The sequence below is a fragment of a genome, unplaced genomic scaffold, assembly GCF_019419815.1.
Source record: "Pyrus x bretschneideri cultivar Hongxiangsu unplaced genomic scaffold, Pyrus_bretschneideri_v1 Contig34, whole genome shotgun sequence".
In the NCBI taxonomy this organism is placed as follows: Eukaryota; Viridiplantae; Streptophyta; class Magnoliopsida; order Rosales; family Rosaceae; genus Pyrus; species Pyrus x bretschneideri.
In genome coordinates, this window is record NW_025999657.1 from 1,908,404 (window position 1) to 1,927,353 (window position 18,950).

General features: G+C 37.7%; 3 protein-coding genes across 6 annotated transcripts; all 3 read left to right on the forward strand.

The window, feature by feature from the left end:
* The first annotated feature begins 570 nt into the window (after window positions 1-570).
* LOC103960310 (heptahelical transmembrane protein 4) lies at window positions 571-3,554 on the forward strand. 3 transcript variants are annotated; one of them, XM_048591517.1, is made up of 5 exons: window positions 607-741; window positions 1,622-1,894; window positions 2,042-2,318; window positions 2,579-3,276; window positions 3,397-3,554. In XM_048591517.1, the coding sequence occupies exons 2-4, from the start codon at window positions 1,623-1,625 to the stop codon at window positions 3,230-3,232; spliced, it is 1,203 nt and encodes a 400-aa protein (XP_048447474.1). In that variant the 5' UTR covers window positions 607-741; window position 1,622; the 3' UTR covers window positions 3,233-3,276; window positions 3,397-3,554. The 3 variants fall into 3 exon arrangements, with proteins under 3 accessions (XP_048447475.1, XP_048447474.1, XP_048447473.1); XM_048591518.1 differs by having other exon boundaries at window positions 571-741; window positions 1,657-1,894; window positions 2,579-3,554; XM_048591516.1 differs by having other exon boundaries at window positions 2,579-3,554.
* Window positions 3,555-4,561: 1,007 nt separating this feature from the next.
* On the forward strand, window positions 4,562-9,990 carry LOC103960311 (ATP-dependent Clp protease proteolytic subunit-related protein 4, chloroplastic). Of its 2 annotated transcripts, none has more exons than XM_009372765.3 (8): window positions 4,562-4,840; window positions 5,013-5,216; window positions 6,183-6,238; window positions 6,381-6,507; window positions 6,679-6,756; window positions 7,970-8,083; window positions 8,165-8,274; window positions 9,691-9,990. In XM_009372765.3, the coding sequence occupies exons 1-7, from the start codon at window positions 4,577-4,579 to the stop codon at window positions 8,237-8,239; spliced, it is 918 nt and encodes a 305-aa protein (XP_009371040.2). In that variant the 5' UTR covers window positions 4,562-4,576; the 3' UTR covers window positions 8,240-8,274; window positions 9,691-9,990. The 2 variants fall into 2 exon arrangements, with proteins under 2 accessions (XP_009371040.2, XP_009371041.2); XM_009372766.3 differs by having other exon boundaries at window positions 9,705-9,990.
* Window positions 9,991-12,409: 2,419 nt separating this feature from the next.
* Window positions 12,410-14,383, forward strand: LOC103960312 (expansin-like B1). The gene is made up of 4 exons (XM_009372768.3): window positions 12,410-12,667; window positions 13,081-13,187; window positions 13,355-13,672; window positions 13,997-14,383. Exons 1-4 carry the CDS (start codon window positions 12,532-12,534, stop codon window positions 14,201-14,203), a joined length of 768 nt encoding a protein of 255 aa, XP_009371043.2. The 5' UTR covers window positions 12,410-12,531; the 3' UTR covers window positions 14,204-14,383.
* Window positions 14,384-18,950: the final 4,567 nt, after the last annotated feature.

Here is an 18,950-nt window from a genome sequence, read left to right on the forward strand (position 1 = left end):
CTTTCATGCTTCGTGAACGTTTCAAATATCTTATTTATTTTAAGCGCATCTGATTAGCAGAAAACAAATAAAAACCTTTGAATTTTGTAGATGAAAGCATCCTCCTACAATCCTTTAGTTTCTCAGCTTCTAGCAAGAGCATGCTGATAACGTGTTAAGCCTATTTGACTGAACTGTATTTAGGACTAGAGAGAGAGAGAGGCCGGCGGCAAGAGAGGGAAGAGAGAGATTTAATTATGAGGTGTGTGTTGTATTAGTCCATTGTGCCTTTATTTGTAGTGGTATGATATGTTAAATCCTTACCCTAATAGGATAAAATCTACTAAGGAGAATATTCCAAAATATCCCTAAATACACTAGATTTACACAATCATATTCGTGTTCTAAATATAATTGAAACAAAAATGGGTGTAAATATCATTACTTTCTTAAAATTGTAAAATAGGATGTAGAATTTTTACATCTCAAATTAAATTAGAAGATACCAATAGTCCCTTGTGTTTTAGCAGGTGGCCACTTGGCGAGACAAACCCGTGAGGGGCCTTATCTCACCAAACTATTTCAACGTCAGAATTTTATACTTTCTTGGGGAATTTTCTTTCCGTGGACAACTTTCCCAGGAAAGTAGAACATTTCCCGAGAAAATATCCACTGTTTCCATCGACGCCAAAACCAAACAAAATTAAGAAAACTCTTTTGAGTTGTGAATCTTGATCATGGGTGGTGATTCTCCATTATCAGGTAATAAATTTTCGTCTCAAATATTAATGCTTTGATTATCGGCTGTGGATTTTAGTCATGTCATATGAATGATTGAATTGTGGCCTGGTTTTTCTGTTTGTATATTTTCATGGGAATCCTATCAATGTGCTGAGAAAATGTCAAAAGAATTTGTAATGTCTTTAAGATTAGAATAATCCTTGTGATTAGAAATGCTAATCTTAAAATTAGTAGTTATGGGTGAGGAGAAAAGAGAAAAAGGCATTAAGTTTCACAAGAAAAATCTTGGTTTGGATAATCTCATGTAAAATTAAAAGGATCATGCTTGCTTGTAAAGCCAACAATATGGTTTGGATAATCATGTCAATATTAGAGCAAACACAAAGGCAAACCCTTGGAAATACCCCTTTATCAATGAAAAATAGACACAATGTAACTTTATTGCATTGGAAAAAATTATGCCGTGGACCTTTGAAACAATGTTTGTGTTGCCGGGACACCCGAAGGGCCGGCCATATGTACCCCGGAGGAAAGCAAGAATGTGGATGGCCTGCATATCAGTGATCAAGGGAACCCCACTTGTATTTACTTAGGACCTGTTTGATAGAGACAAGAAGGAATGTATATGGAGAGGGGTCGAGAAATGAAAGAGAATGTAGGAAACAAAAACTAGAAGACTTTGCTTATACATCTGTTTCATTTCCTTCCACCACCCTTCCTCCACTTTCGTTCATCCGTTTTTTCTCCTTTGTATTTCTCCTCTATTCCTACCAAAAAGGTGAAAACTAAAAACTAAAAACTAAGAGTGAAACGGTTATAGATTTTGTGCATACTATGCATGTTCCCTTCAGTTGGACTTTGTTTTTGTCAGACCTTCAGTTGTAATCTTGTATGTGTTTAGCATGAAAATGCTGCTCAATGTTTCTTTCATTGCAGAAACGAGATCATTAGATAATCAATTTGACTGTGAAGATGTAAATGAAGCATGTTTAAAGGAAGCGAAGGGAAAGAGACTATGGAAGAAAGTTAGGTATCAGCTTATTGAATACCATTCATTGCCTGGTTTTTTAAGGGACAACGAGTTCATTCTGGGTTATTACCGATCAGAATGGCCATTGAAGCAGGTGTTTCTAAGCATCTTCTCCATTCATAATGAGACTCTTAATGTCTGGACGTAAGTACTCTAGTGCCTAAAACTTATTACCAGTATACAATCCAATGGTTATTTTGTTTTCTGAAGCTGCGTGTCTCATTTTAAATAACATTGTTTGCTGAGAAATTTAAGACCGTTGCTTTTAATCATTTTTCACATTTTTTGTAGGCATTTGATCGGGTTCTTCCTTTTCCTTTTCCTAACAATATACACAGCAACAAAAGCTCCAGACCTCATGGATCTGTCTTCCCTGCAACGTTTGTCTGACATGATTAGAAGAGCCGATTTGCACAAAATTCATCCAGAATTGTTGAATTGCCTCCCTTCACTAGCTTTTCCATCTATGGATTTTCTCTCCTCAGTTTCAGGGAATATAAGGGAACTTCTCGCCAATTGCTTGCCTGACCGGTTCTCCCACACCAATCAAACAGAGAATTCTGTTCTGGTATTATCCTGCTCTTTGATTAAAAAATGCAACTCTGATGCAAAGATGTCTTTTCGAGGTTTTCAAATGCTATTGCACGCTTTTCCTTCCCTTTATATGCATGAAATTTTTACCGAGTTATCTGGTATACATATTTTTTCTTTGAAATCTTTTCAATAAAATTCGGTCTACATACCCTACGATAAAATAATTTTTAGTTGGAAATCCTTTTGTTTTCATGTTTCCCAGCCTTATGTTTGCTATTTGTTCAATAATTGCAGCATGGAGTAACAGATGACGTGATGAACATGGTGGCCCCCCTTATGAATCGATCCATAACAAGGTGGCCCTTCTTTGCATTCCTAGGTGGAGCCATGTTCTGCTTGCTAGCCAGCAGTACATGCCATCTCCTTGCTTGCCATTCGGCGCGCCTTTCCTATATAGTGCTCAGATGTGATTATGCAGGCATCGCTGCACTCATCACAACCTCATTTTACCCTCCTGTCTACTACTCCTTCATGTGCAACCCCTTCTTTCGTAACCTCTACTTAAGTTTCATAACAGTGCTAGGTATCACCACCATTATTTTCTCCCTCCTCCCATTTTTTCAAGGACCCAAGTTTCGTGTCTATCGTGCTTCTCTCTTCTTTGTGATGGGTGTGTCAGGTGTCGTGCCTTTAGTTCATAAGCTCATAGTGTTCAGGAATCAGCCAGAGGCCATCCAGACTACCGGGTATGAGGTGTTAATGGGGGTTCTTTATGGACTAGGGGCATTGATTTATGCTACAAGGGTACCAGAGCGGTGGAGACCGGGGAAGTTTGATATTGCTGGCCACAGCCACCAGCTTTTCCATATTTTGGTTGTGGCAGCAGCTTACACTCACTACCGAGCCGGTCTACTGTACCTAAGATGGAGGGACTTGAAGGGTTGTTAGCTTGTATTGAGATAGGACCAACACTGGAAAATATTATACAAAGGGTAATTTCTAGCCCTTCTCTGTTGGATTTGGAGGTATTAGCTAACTTTTTCCTTTGGCCAAAATAAAATACACTGTTTTTGGTCTGAAATTTGTACATTTTCCTTTTCTTAACCTTCCAGCATATCTAATTACAAGTTTGGTGGAAAGTGAAATACCTCTTTATACTGTTTGAAACCTTGCAAGCATTTTCCAAGCGAAAAGATTTCTGCACACATCTTTTCTCCTTCTGTAAGTCCTTGCTTATTTTTGTCAATGAATTCTCGTTTGATGTACTCAATTCAACTGCCATAAATAAGTCAGGGTGTACAAGGCGAGAAAATAGTTGTGTGGAAATCACTGGACGATGCAATCAAGTCTTTTTTGGATATTTGTTCAAGTTTCAAGGGTTTTGTAAAAAGAAACTATTTTAGATTTTCACCACACATACAAATTTGACTGCAATTTTCTCTTTTCCTGTCAAAAAAAAATAAATTAGAGAAAACTAGAGCTATTTAAATCTAATTTTATTTAAATCGGTGAGGAAGGAATCGAATTTGAGTTATCTTTCAACATTATAGCCATCAAGATGAAGCTTACGTCTAAAATCAAGGCTATGAAACTTGAGTCAAATATCATAGTGATTATGTTACACCGTCATATAAAGAGCCTCCGTAGCCAAATGTTATTTATAATTTGGTGATTGATATCTTCATGATTATTATAGCCAAACAGTTGGACTTTTACCGCTTCTCGTACTTGGTATTTTTTTTCTTCTTTATTTGTGAGTAAAAGGTCTTAGGTTTTGATTTCGTAGATGACGAGTGTAAATTTAATATCAATTTATTTTATCACTTTTTAGAGTAAATATAAAAAATTGGGATTTAAGCCCTTGTTGTGAAGTCTGTTGAGATTTAGGCCCAAAACTAAAATTTCATCAACTCTCCATTATTTGCTAATAGAAAAAGGCTCGCATGTGAGATTAAAAAGATAAAGTTAGCCTCACATGTAGCCCCATGTGCTAACAATTAATAGGCTTTGTTTTAACCTAATATGTGTGGCTCATGTGCTAATAATTAACGGAGAGTTGACGAAATTTTCAATTGGCCTAAACTGTAACAGACTTCATCACAGGGGCAATCTTTCAATCACCTTATCAAGACGGAGACTAATAATCCAAGCAGGCCAAAAAATTATTGGGCTCGAATTTCCTATGCAATGGCTAAACATTTTAGAACCCAAAAACCAAACGAGCCCACTCCATATTGGTTTCGATATCTTCCTCTTCCATTCGGTTAACGAACGACCGCTCGAAAACCATCAATGGAGGTGGCCACCACAGCTTCCAGCTTCGCGCTCCACACGCGCATGTTAGCAACGCCAACCATTCCCCGAGCCCTAAACACCACCCACCCCCATCCGTCGTCGTCTCGCTCCCTTCCCAGGGCTTCCCTCTCCACCAGCTTCCTCTCTCCCTTCGCGGGCAACAGCCTCTCCTCCGACTTCTCCGGCCACAAGCTCCGTCCTTCCTCCCTCAATCCGGCGTCGTTTCGTGGCTCCAAACCCAAACGTGGCGTCGTCACCATGGTACTCCCCCCAATTACCTCTTCACTCTCATTTTACTGATTCTTTCGATTTAGAAGAAAGGTTTCAATCCAAATTTATCTGGATGGAATTTGAGATTTTGGGTGATGTTGGTTTCGATTATTGGGTGAGTGAAGTTTGAATTTTGGAATCGAATTGAAATTTGTGTGTTTAGGTTATTCCATTTCAAAGAGGAAGTGCATGGGAGCAGCCGCCTCCGGACCTGGCATCATATCTGTACAAAAATCGAATAGTGTACTTGGGCATGTCACTTGTTCCTTCGGTGACGGAGTTGATACTTGCCGAGTTTCTCTACCTTCAGTACGAAGACGACACGAAGCCCATTTACTTGTACATAAATTCCACTGGAACAACCAAGGTCAGCAGTCGAGACCCTTCATTTATTTTGCGCTAGCTTTAGTTTTATTGCCTGCTTGTTTCACACATTGGCATCTTTGAAGCACAACCAAAGTTAATAATGCACACCCGTAATTTAAATATTAAGTCTTGATATTAGGAGATAATTGGAATATGACTGGTCCGATGTTCGTTGATTGTAAAAAGGTAGGTCTGGGGAGGGTCGTATGACAAAATAGCATCAATGCTGTTGTAACTTTTGTTGGGATGTCCATGTATTTCTCCTATTCATATGGTATGGGTCAGTCCATCAGTTGGTAGTAATTAGAGAGTATTTATCGGTAAATACAGGAAAATAACTTGTGTGGGAGTTTGGTAGTAGTACTGATATATCTCAAGCCAGCAGTTGCTTAGATGTTTGGTGTTGGTGCTAGATTTAGTTGTAGTAGCATTAATGGGATTTTTTCAAATTTCCAATATATTAAAATGGTAGTTCTGATACGATCATAGGCGATGCCAACTTATGGTGGTTGCAAAGGAGAAGGTTTGTGGTGCAACTATGGTGTTTGTGAGATTGTATGGTAATGTCTTCATTGGTAGCAGCAGTATTATCATCCGATAATCTTCTTTAGAAAGAAGACTGTAGTTAAATAATGTGTAACTTGTAACTACACTTTCAATTTTCTCTTATCCTTTATAATTTTGGGTTGCGTTTGCGTGACTTCTTCCTCTGTTGTAACTGTAATTATAATTCAAGTTCTTTTGCGGTAGCCATGCTGTTTAATCAATTTGACAGTAGTTGTCTTAGGATAGATAACTTGCTACTTGAGTTGTAATCCTTTTTTCTTTCGCTTTCTACTTTGACCGAAATAAGGGTGCATTTACTGTGAACAATGAAGATTTTCAAAAATGGCACCTTGTTTGTTTTTCTTCTTTTATTCCATATAAAGATGTTCATTTTATATGACTCTTATCTTGTATTCTTCAGGGCGGTGAGAAGTTGGGTTATGAAACAGAGGCTTTTGCAATATATGATGTCATGAGGTTATCCATCTTACGTTCTTCTGTTATTTCATGCATTTTGATTATATTATCGTGTTGATCAGTTCTAGTTTGTATTCACTGAAAATTAAATATGATCTGAATTTTTGCCCTAATGGTTAAACTTAATTTCTATTCACTGCAGGTATGTCAAGCCACCTATATTTACTCTTTGTGTCGGTAATGCTTGGGGAGAAGCTGCCTTACTTTTAGCTGCTGGTGCAAAGGGAAACCGTTCTGCTTTACCCTCATCAACAATCATGATGAAGCAGGTTTGATCTTTATCACTAATTTGTTGAGTTTCATGACAGTGTATTATCTAATGTGTTTCCTGATTTTTACTGTGAAGGCTGGGATTTGTACTTTTTATCTGGTTCAGTGGAACTTATACATGTATTAAATTCTTCCCTGAACTTTTCTCTTCTTTCTTTATCTCTCTGTAGCCGATTGCAAGGTTTCAAGGCCAAGCAACAGATATTGAACTCGCAAGAAGGGAAGTGAGGAATGTTAAAGACGAGTTGGTAAGATTATTGGTCACAAACATATTTCTTCCCATTCTTCACTCTGTTCTCATTGACTAGTTTAATTGCTGGTTAGATGTTTATGATTTCTCATAATTTTCAAAGAATGGTAGAGATTTTCCTTTAGCTCAGTTCATTTCTATTCTTCCATTTTCTCTTTTCTGTAGCAGGTGTGATATGTTTTCTATCTTGGATGTGTATTGATTTTTGGAATTTTATATTAAACAAGGAATTAGTTTACTCTGTGTACAAGTTCAAAAAATAGCTCAGGTGTAATAATTTATGGGAATTTAAACGAAAAGAGGAAAAAAGAAAGACTTAATTAACTCCAGCTTCTACTTCACAGTCCTCATCTATGGGTTCCGGGATACGACAGGGATAATTTCCAAAAATTTGGATATGGATACGGCAAGGACAGTAATAAACTCTTAAATAACAATAATCATAAATTAACAATAATATAGCTTAAATATAATAAATGACACAAAATAATATAGATAGAAGGTGCTGGTGCAGCAAATCTAAGAAAGAAGGTGAATAGAGTCAGTTACAGTACACTCTTCTAGTCTCCTCATCTCATTCAGTTCTAGGAGCTTTCTCAGGCTTTCTCCTCTAGTTCCACAACAAAGTAAAAAACGCTAGGTCCCTGTTTGGTTTTCATACAGAGAGAGAATAGGGAGATGGTTGGGTCTTTAACATATCTTTTTAATACTATAATTTGACACTACAGTTTTCAAAACTAAGATTTGACCCATGTAGTCTTCAAATAATTACAAACTGATAACTGTATCCTAACCGTGTCCCAGCTGTATCCAGAAGCAAATGGTCAATAAAATCAAAGGACATTCCAAAATACGTATTGTTTCATGTCCTACGCAAGTCATGTCCATTCCAGTGTTAGACACTGCACACCCCTGAGAGTAGAAATTGACATGGAGGGATGGAACAAATCTATAGATCAAAAGAGAAAGAACTAACACAATCTTCTACATGGAGAGGAGTCCCCTTTTTCCTTTTAAAGTTAGCTTATTGTAAATTGTTATTCTTGAAGTGAGTACACAAATGACTAATTGTGGTATGTTTTGTGAGTATAGAAGTGATAAATTGTATAGAACTTTGCATTTGAGGGTAGAAATTGACTTACATACCAACAAAAGAAGTGCATTAGGTCACCTATCAACTCAGTGTTTTTTTTGTCTGATTTATGTTTTAGGTTAAGCTCTTCGCAAAGCATGTTGGAAAGTCAACTGAGCAAATTGAAGCAGACATTAGGCGTCCAAAATATTTTAGTCCAAGTGAGGCAGTTGAATATGGCATCATTGACAAGGTATTTCAAATAGAATGAGTTTATACGTTTTAGTCTAACTCATAACAAACTTATGTCATCCATTTTCAAATTAATTTCCAGGTATTGTACAATGAAAGGAGTACTGAAGACAGGGGAGTTGTCTCAGACCTTAAAAAAGCACAACTTATTCCATAGGAAGACTTGGAATTCTTATCAGAAGGAATACTAAGGTACAGGGCAATAACAAGCTACTGTCAGATTGTATGTTATGGGATGATTCATTTCTGTTTTTTCATTACATTGAAATTTATTTACCATATGCTAATGTTGGAGTATGAATCTCAAAGTTCCATTGTACTGTAGTCAGCAATTGTCCTAAGCTTTCTGGACTTATTAACGATGCTTATGATTAGTAGACTTTTTACATTTTAAGTTCTGGTTATTTGATAAAGTACTCCCCTTTCCCTCAGCCACACCAACCCCTGGTGAGGTTGGAAAACTCCATGTTCTTGGATGATACCATATAACATCGTACCACAATATCGGCATTTTAGTTCTCTTTTTAGCTAAGATGGAACCGCCTCATATGTTATGGTGCGATGGCCATAATAATCTGAAAATCGTAGTATGGAAGAGTAACTGGGTTTTTGGATCGATACTTTTTGTTGACTAGGAAATTTCTCTCTCTGGTATCATTTCTATGCCTTCTCAAAATTTCACTACTCACATTCTCTCCCGGTTTCAATTCACAATCACTCCGTTGTTCTAGTCTGAGGACAAGTTGGTTCTGGAATTGCAAAGTAATTGCTTGTTCTTTTCATATCCATACCACCTTTACCACTATTTCTCCGTAAGATTCAGTAAGGAGACACTTGGCAGAGGTGCTGGCTAAAGTTGTGGGTTGACGCTTGCTTTACAGTTTATATTTGCCTTTTTTTGTTTGTTTATTGGTAAATTTGGGAGTGAAGATGACTGATGTGAGGATTTTGTGGACAGTATCTTTCATTGCTTGTAATTTTGGTTTCATCTCTGACAGCATCACCTTTTTGCCCTTTCCCCTTGAACCCAATTTACAAGTGTAAGAGAGAGATGTTCGGAAGTAGAAGATCTGGGGATATGAACCGTACGCGTACACATATTTTAGTGGATTGTATCTACAGTTTCTTTTCCATTATTTGCTCTCAGTGGCTGCCCCATTTATGCAAGTAATGTCCATTTTTAGCCCAATTTATTGTGAAAGTCACTTTCTTTGAGTTGGAACTCCCTTCTGGAGCCATGATGTAATCATTGTGAACAAATTAGTTAATACGTGTTTAGAAAGTTTGCGTCATTGTAATTGAGGTACAAATCTGTTATTAGTGGGTTCGTGAATTTTGTCTTGCCCATTGTTACGTAATTGTGTTAAAAATTCTGGATCAACGAGCTTAGGTCAGAGACTATGCTTTTGTCTAAGGTGCTAATTTAAAAGTAGCTGTTGTCAAAACAGCACAAATTGCCCATATCCATGCAGCAAATGCTAAATACTTTAATCAAAGACTAGTTGATGTCAATGAACTCTGTTCATGCAGGTAAGTTTACATGTTCTAAATTTGTGTTGACGATTGTATGTCTCATTGTGTGTTGTGCATTTAAACTTGTGATTTCAGATCAACTTTTTCAGATTGAAGTTTATGCGGTGATTGTCTTCGAGAATGCTCGGGCAAGAGTCGCACCATGCACGGGAAAATCTGAGCATCCAGCTTCCAAGTGGTAACACATTTTTCAGTGCGGCAAAGGAATGCATAATACATAGCTTAAATTGTATCGAGCACAAAGAAGCATGTGTAGAACCAGTTGAAAAACATGAGGCAAGTGTTTTGCTTTTTAATTTTTATGTACACTCGGTGTTGGTGTTGTTAAAGATGTTGGTCGATTTCTGATTAAATGAAAACCAAATTTTCGACGAAGAAAAATACTCTTTCTTTAATCATCTGCATCGCACGTATGAAGGTAGCATGTTTAATTACGATTAATGGTTTAAGTTAATGAAGGAAATGATTAACAACTAATCTCATTTTACATACTTTAAACACGTTACACATGTTAAAGTGCTCACAAACACAGCACACAGAAACGGTGTCTGGTGTGCCTGGAACAAGGCAAATGGATGGCAAGGATGAAGGATCACCTAATCCCATATGCTATTGCCTCACCTCTCCTCACCTTTTGTTATTAACTTATTACCATATCATAATTTCAAATCAGAAAAAATCAAACTCGAAACCCTATTCTTCTCGCCACTCGACTCCAACGCGGAGATGGATTCTCTTCATTTCATCAACATTTTCAAATAAAGTTGTCTTGTATTGGTTGGTTGAGGCCAAACGGGTCAAAATCTTAAACGCAATTTGCTATGGGAAATATAAGTGCTCCTTCTCTAATCTTAAACTTTGACACGCAATTGGTCACTGGAGAGTCGGTCTGAATCTGATAGACCTGCCAGCCGGCAGTGCGTTACAACCAAACATGATGATGGCTTTGGTGGGTTTCAATTAATCCACGTATTTGTATCCCATAGCTCCCGGTATTTGACCCAAAACGCCAATTACATTCTCTTGGATCATGTACTAGTTTCCAATTGAAATTGACCACTCGAGTTATTATCCGAATGAAAATTAAGTTTTTCAACTTTTTTTTTTGAAAATATAAATCGTTAAATTGATTAAAAATTGTTAATTTTTCTATTTTAAGATTCAAAACCATTTTATTCAATTTTCCATCAATTTAGGTCACGTGATTTGCATGTGGCATACTTTGGAGAGTGATACCACAGTTTCCAACATAACTGCAAAAGCAATAACTCGAAAAGACTAAGCTAAACAACTAAAAAAATATATCCAAAATACCAAAATCTAGCATAAACCACATGACCCTGCATAGCCCAAAACCCTAAATGAATCCATAACCTTAAATCATAACCATCACCACAAATTGAAGCCACGCATCCATTGAACGCATCACATCTAGCCGTGAAGAACATATAGAACAAAGGAAGGATGTAGAGAAAAGTCAATCCCCAATTATTCAACTCCACATAATAGCAAAAAAGAGTTGCGTAATAGTGATTAGTTGTCGACAAAGTTGGCCAAAAATAAGGAGTGAGATTCTCTCCCTCCAAATCCCCTCCCCTCCAACCCCCTCCCCTCCAACCCCCTCCTCTCTCACTTCCCTCTTTTTCTTTCTCTATAAAGAAGTCAACACAAGATGTTGACATGGCTTAAATTGTGACCATTTAAATAGGAGGGGAATGGAGAAGAGAGGAATTTGGAGGAGAGAGAATTCTTCTCCCAAAAATAAATGAGCAAGTATCACATTGAAGTTCTCCAAATCGGCGCTAGAAATAAAGCTAGAGGAAACAAAAAACTTAGAGAACAGAGAAGGGTTGGAACGAGGGATGAGCAAAATAGAGGTGATTGTGTATTGAAAATTAAGCATAGTTCAGACTATGTCATCACAACATACTTGTTATTTGCTGCTACAAAATTTAGAAACAATCCTTCCCCTCTTGGGAAGCTTTGGTTTTTTTTCTCTCACCACCAATGATTGTAAATTATCTCTCTCATTACGCGATTAATTACAACCATATAGAGGTGATCAATTACACTATTAAATTTCTAATAATTCGCACACAAGTTGCAAAATTATTGGTTTTCGGCCAACCTACACAACTAGGGAGAATGGTCCCAAATGTAATGATAGTTTAAGAACACCTTAATTAAACTTGCAGATTCAAGGAACGAGAGAAAAAGTTCAGCTAGGCTATCTGTGAATCTATAATATTCCCTCCACTAACACATAGTAGTATGTTTTTATACATCCTTTATGCTAAGACCAAGGCTGACTAGATAGGACAACACTATTTAAATTGGTCGTATTTCATGTTTGATGAACTTAATAATGATAAGACGAGGCTTATTACATTAGGCAGATGTCTCACTCTGAAAAGGAGGCAAGTCTCCTTTTCAGAATGAGACTGTTGGACAAGAGATACTCTTGTTACTAATTTACTACATGGCAAATGTGTATTAGACTAGTGGTTCACTTTAGAACATGCAACACCATTTATTAAGCATGTGTCACAATTAAAACTATATCTTAATTGTAAGAGAAAATATCTCCTGTAGAATGAGACTGGTGTCAGTCCCAGCCACCAAAAAAGATCAATATCGAAGGTCCCAACTCCCACGTTCAAGTACACGTTATCAATCTAATCCAAAACTCCAGAGCTCTCTTATTTCTTTTGCACGCTGTAGTTCCAAAGTGGAAGAAAAAGGTATGTACCAACTCAGCATGCACCCTCCCCCTGCCTCGACTATAAATATTGGTAGTACGATACCTTTGCTCTCACAACCCTCCTAAACTCATTTGCTTAATCTATCTGATTATCGTCTTACTTTTCGTAATTAACTTACTTGCACTGTTTAGGAAAAACTGTTTCATACAGAAACATGGAGTTTTTCCTTAAGCACATAACTTGGTTTCTTTGTATCATGGTACTCTTGCCTGCTCTATGTACCTCCCAATACACATATGTATCCTCTAGGGCAACCTATTATGGTAGCCCAGATTGCTATGGGAACCCAAGTATGTATAGCCTACTCACTATATATATTATATCTATATGTGTGTATGTATCGTAGTTATGTTGCTAGAGCATTAATCGAGTAGAATCGTGTTTGAGCATATGATTTTGATTGATGGTGTGATAAAATAACATGTCAGCTTATCATGAAATAGAAATATATTGAACGTATACAGTAGGATAATGTTCTCTTACCAGACTTGTATTAACAGAAGCATGTTGACGTTGCTAGAATGTGAGCGTACTCACACTCATATTCTAAATAACTTCAACATGATTAATGATTTAGATTCACTGTCCATCAACATGTCCACGTTGGTTAATTTGTTTGATAGCCTAACAACAGAACATTTGCATGCATGCACTATAGTATTTTTGCATTATGGTATATATTCACGACGGTATACTGTTGCAGCTGGAGCTTGTGGGTATGGAGAATATGGAAGAAAGGTCAACGACGGTCAAGTATCCGCAGTTTCTAGGCTGTACAGGAATGGAACTGGCTGTGGTGCATGCTACCAGGTACATCGACTTCCTCAAAAAATTTCAATAATTTAGTATGTGAACAAGTGATAATCATGCTGATTAGCACTAAGAATAAACAATTAATCACGCCTGCTGCCTTCATTAAAGTATAATTAACTTGCTTTGTTAAGTATAGTAGTTAATTTTGAGTGTGGCTTTATCAGGTGAGGTGCAAGATCCCTCAGCATTGCAACAGTGATGGGGTAACTACGGTGGTGACAGACCACGGCGAAGGCGACAGAACTGACTTCATCTTCAGCCCAAGATCTTATGCAAAGTTGGCAAACGGTCCAGATTCATCTGAAGTTTTATTTGCTTCCGGTGTCGTTGAAATCGAATACAGAAGGGTCGCTTGCAGGTTCTCTGGTCACGGACTTGTTGTGTTCAAAGTCCATGAAGGCAGTAAATATCCATTTTACTTTGCCTTAGTCATTCTGTATGTACCTGGGATATATGACATCACAGCAGTTGAGGTTTGGCAGGTAAAAATTCAAGGCCAACTCAATATTTGAAATGCAAATTACCATGGTGTTAATATAGCACATATGCATACACTATTTCAACTGTATTTACACGTCATATTGTAAATCCCATCTCTAAAACAGGTGAGACTCGCTAATTCAAGTGATTGATCATTCGCACCTCTATTATTAGTACGAATGAGGAATATATGATATACAACGTGATTCAAAAATGAATAGCGACGTTCTTTTGACAAACTGTCTGAAAGTAAAATTATTTCGTGAATGTGATTTGTGTAACATTACACACGTGATGACGAACAAGTTTTTCCTTTGTTGGGGCAGGAGGATCGCCAGCAATGGAGGCCAATGAGGAGAGTATATGGAGCAGTGTGGGACCTCCAAAACCCACCAACTGGTGCCCTTTCCTTGAGGTTCCAAATAGTGAGTGGCAGGGCAACTGCAGAGGTGGACTGGATGCAGGCAACCAAAGTCATCCCTGCTGATTGGGAGGCTGGGGCTGCATATCCGTCAGACATTCAGCTCGATTAGGAGGGCATTAAATTAATTACAAGTTTAAAATAATTAGAAGTATTAAATATTGTATGATGCTGGTTAGGCAGCAGTGCACTTAGCTTTGGTTTGCCAAGAATTTGTGGGAATTGTGTACCTTCAGTTGGTGAGGATATAATATGAATGAATAAAGTTCCACCTTTTCGGTCCTTGAATATATGATTAAGCTCCTTTATAAACAAAGTTTGTTTTTTGTATTTATACTTTATTGGGTTGTTAAATGAAATGCATTCTCATTACCAAAAAAGGAGTATTGTCTGTTTCTGCTTTCCGAATTTGAATTTTTTAATCTTTCCTTCTATGCATTTCTGGTTTAACAGACATACTCCTTTGAATGTAGAAATTGATTCGGAATTGCCGTTTGTTTTGAATTGTTGAGGGTGCAGACCCATTTTATGCCATTGCAGGTGGCTTTTGTATGAGTTTCGTATCCCTCCACGAATTAATCGACATGTTTTTCCGCTCTCAGAGTAGTCTGTAGTTGTTTGGAGTAGTCTGGTTTAGTTTGATTTAGCATAGTTTAATTTAGTTTTGCTTAGTTAGTTATGTCGTCTTGCCTAGCGAGTGTTGTGGCCTCACTGCAACAATAGCTGGATATGGTTTTCGCATTGAGCGATGTGTTATGTGGTCTCATTTACCTACGATGACTTTATGTGGTCTCACTTCCGTGATGACTTTATGTGGCCTCGTTATTCAATGGTGACCTTTTTACAATTGCTGATACAAGTCTATTATACCTATCGTCTTATGACAGTTTTGCATGGATGGTTTGTGAAGTTTACATACGTGTGCTAGCTGCTTAGGGGTTTACTATATTGTCTTGTTTGAGCAAATTCACCTCCAGACCATTTTCTTAATCACTGGAGTTTTATACCCAATTGACACCTATGTATTGTTTGAGATGATTAATAAAATATCAATCTATTGTTGCTTGTCCCAAAAAAAAAAATATATATATATATTCGGTATATATATTCGGAACTGCTGTAGGTAAACTGACTTCCTTTCTTTTGACAATACTTGAGTCATCTTCGCCATTGGAGCTAAATATAGCTCGTGTCATTTTAGCCTTGAATATTGTAAAGCTAAATTTTTTTTTAATTCAGTTATTCTGAGCTATACTTTGGCCTTCTCAATATTGTATTATTTTTCAGTATATTTGGAATGTATATTGTTACCCAAAAAAATGGAAATACATGTACATCAAAATTATATATCTTTAGAGCCTATATTTAAAATAAGCTTTTAGTGTGCGTGGCACTTATGAATCTTAATCATTTCTCAAATATGGTTTTCAAATGAAACATGTCGGCTCGAGAGCAACTCTCTAGATTTTCGATGAGATTTTGTCGACGTGATACTACACTTCTTATCCTTAGCTTCACGTGTTAATAAATGGCGTGCATTGAGTTTTATGTCTCACCACTTTATCTGCTTTCTTTGCATTTTCTGTCATCTTGTAAAATTTGTCGACCAATTTTGCAATGTATGACAACTCTGAGTTCAATTCCAACTTGGAATCTGGAAGGGAAGAGCCGAGACAGCCGAATCATAAAAGAATAGGAAGAGAAATTGGCCATTTTCCATTTAGCCAGCCATTGGAGATTGGGTTTAGTGAGCATAATATAATGGGTGGAATGTCCAGCCACAATTTGCTTAGAATTTTAATAAAAACTATTAATTAACTTAGGGGCTAATTTTTTAATCTAAATGATGAAAAACTGCAATGGAATGTATAATTCCTAATTTTTTTTAGGACATGTATAATTTGTAATTAAACCTATTAAACTTATTGTAATTAAACCTAATTTTTAGGACATGGCTAATTTTTGGATTGTTTTGCATTTGGATTTAATTCCATGCAAGAACGTAAGACCATTCTTCGAGTAGGGCCTTGGTTATATAATAAGCAATATCTATTGGTGCTTGGCGAGGCTGATAATCTGGCTTACCCATCTAGGATCCTACTTTGCTTTCAGGAATTTTGGGTGCAATTTAAGGGACTATCCCACAGCCTATGGGGAAGTTTTTGGGGAACTTGCTAGGAGAATAAATCCTAACGGACCAAAGTCGAAAGAAGGAACAGTATGGTAGTATTCTTAGAGTGTGGGTGTGACTAGATGTGAGGAGGCCGTTAAGAAGGTTTGTGAACATACAATTCGAAGGCACACATATGCAAATTGATGCTAGGTATGAGAAATTACCACTCACTTGCTTCCTATGTGGAATGATGGACCATGTTGAAGACTAATGTGAGTGCTACGAAGGACAACAATTAGACGATAAGGCAAAACCGTATGGTAGATGGTTCCAAATAGATGTGCTTGATAAGGATTATAGACGTCCCGCAGGGAGACGATTCGGTTTAGATGCAAAGGGTGGCTAGGAAACGAAGGCTCCGCCATCGAATGAGGTGGATGAACCAATAGATGAGGAAGAAGATGATGACACTGGGGCAATGTCTCAATACCTGATTTGAATGAAATAGTCTACGATCAGGACACCAAGGTCAATAATATGGCTGTGATACCATTTATGCCGAGGGAACAGGGTAGACAATACCCGGAGCTTATGGATGATAGGAGGGAGGGGATAATGACAGGTATGAGGCAGCCCTTAATGTTGTTTAGGTCCGAGATTGAATCAACTATAGGAGATGAGGGAGTCGGTCAGGAGGCGCACGGAGGTGGTGTAGGGACTTTAGTTCTATCTTTGGCGAGCGGGGATACTGGAGAGCAGGCGAAGGCCAGGGGTGAATCTCCCCAGGCCATGGATTCCAACCCTTTCAATTTGGATCCGTTTATCTTTGGCATGGGCTCTGAACATGGCTATCGATCAGGAGGAAGGATATCTCGCAGGAACAAAACTAGGCAGTCAAAAATCGAACGTTTTATCCCCCCCTTCGGAGTTGGAAAAAAGATAACAGCTTGAGAAGGAAGAGAAGGGGCTGCTCCCGGTCACAAAGAAGCATGTTGCTTCTATTTGAATGAGTTCTACAGCGGTGGAGGCTGACGAAGATCAGCCCCACCGAGTCCAATGCGTTGTATTAGCTGAAATTGTCAGGGGCTTGGGAACCTCTGGGCAATTCGAGCACTTAAAAGAGTTATTCTCTTTAAAGATTCCATGTTGATTTTTCTATGCAAAACAAAAAGCTCGAAGAAGCATATGGAGAGGTTAAAATCACATTTGAAATTTGATTTTGTGTTTACAGTTCCAAGTTCGGGAAAGTTCAAGGGTTTATATGCTATTTGGAAAGCAAATGCTAACCTTTTGCTAAGGTCGTATTCGTCTAATCATATTGATTTGGAAGTTGGAGGAATAGGAGATGATTATCAATGGAGACTTACTTTCTTTTATGGTTTTCTGATAGAGACGGATAAACACAAAACTTGGAGTTTACTTCAAAGGCTGCATGACAATTCAGAGCTGCCGTGGTGTTGTATGGGGGACTTTAATGAGATTTTGTGTGCAGAAGAGCAGGTAGGAAGTGATAGACGAAGTGAATGTCAATGGAAGGTTTTCGGAATGCCCTTACAAGCTGCCAATTACAAGATTTGGGGTTCGTCGGAAATAAATTTACTTGGGTCACTACCAGGTGTGGGGGAATCGAAGTAAGATTAGATAGAGTTGTAGCAACATAGAATTGGATGGATGTGTTTTTTGGGTTTCAAGTTTCTCATTTGAAACCAAACTCTTCAAACCATATACCTATACTGTTAGAATGGATACCAAAGAACCAAGTTAGATTCAAGAAAACCTTCAAGTATGAGGAAGGGTGGTCGGTGGAAAAGGGTTGTGGAGCTGCAATACAACAAGGGTGGGCGACAAAGTTTCATGACTCACCAATGTTTAGAGTTACGAAGAAGATTAAGGCAACACGAATACAATTGGCTAATTGGGCAAAAACAACAAAGCGTTCAATTCCGAGGGAGATCTCAGAAACGGAGGATAAGTTGAATGCATTATTTGGAAGGCCTTTTACTGAAACCACTATAGCACAACAGCATGAATTAAATACTCGGTTGCAATCCTTATTGGCACAGGAAGAAGCGTTCTGGAGGCAGAAGTCAAAGGAAAATTGGTTAAAGATTAGGGATCAAAATACAAAAAATTTTCACTAGAAGGCTAATGGAAGACAATGAAGGAATGCTTTACTAGGGTTATTTGATGAGGTCAAGGTGTGGCATGAAGACAAAAGGGGTATGGAAGTGGTGATTGTAGATTATTTTTCGAAGTTATTTGACTCTTAGGGTGCAACGGATGTGTCGAAAATTATGCTGGTAATGACTCCCAAAATTTCGGCAAAGATGAAATAAGAGCTTATACGGTAGGTTTCGAATGATGAAATTAAAGATGCAGTGTTTCAAATGCATTCGACAAAAGCTCCAGGACGTGACGGTATGTCACCGAGTTTCTATCAAAAGCATTAGGAGACTGTCGGCCAAGATGTGTGTGATGAGGTAAGGCATCTTCTTTCATCTGGTCATATGCTTACGAAAATCAATTATACCCATGTCACTTTGATTCCAAAGAAACTTGATCCCACAACAATAACTCAACTTCAGCCGATAAGTCTTTGTAATGTGATTTATAAGATTTGCTCCAAGGTTCTTACTAACCAATTGAAAGTCGTTCTCCCGGAAATTATTTCACCCTCGCAAAGTGCGTTTATACCTAGAAGGTTAATTTCTAATAATTGTTTGGTAGCTTCAGAGATTGCACATTA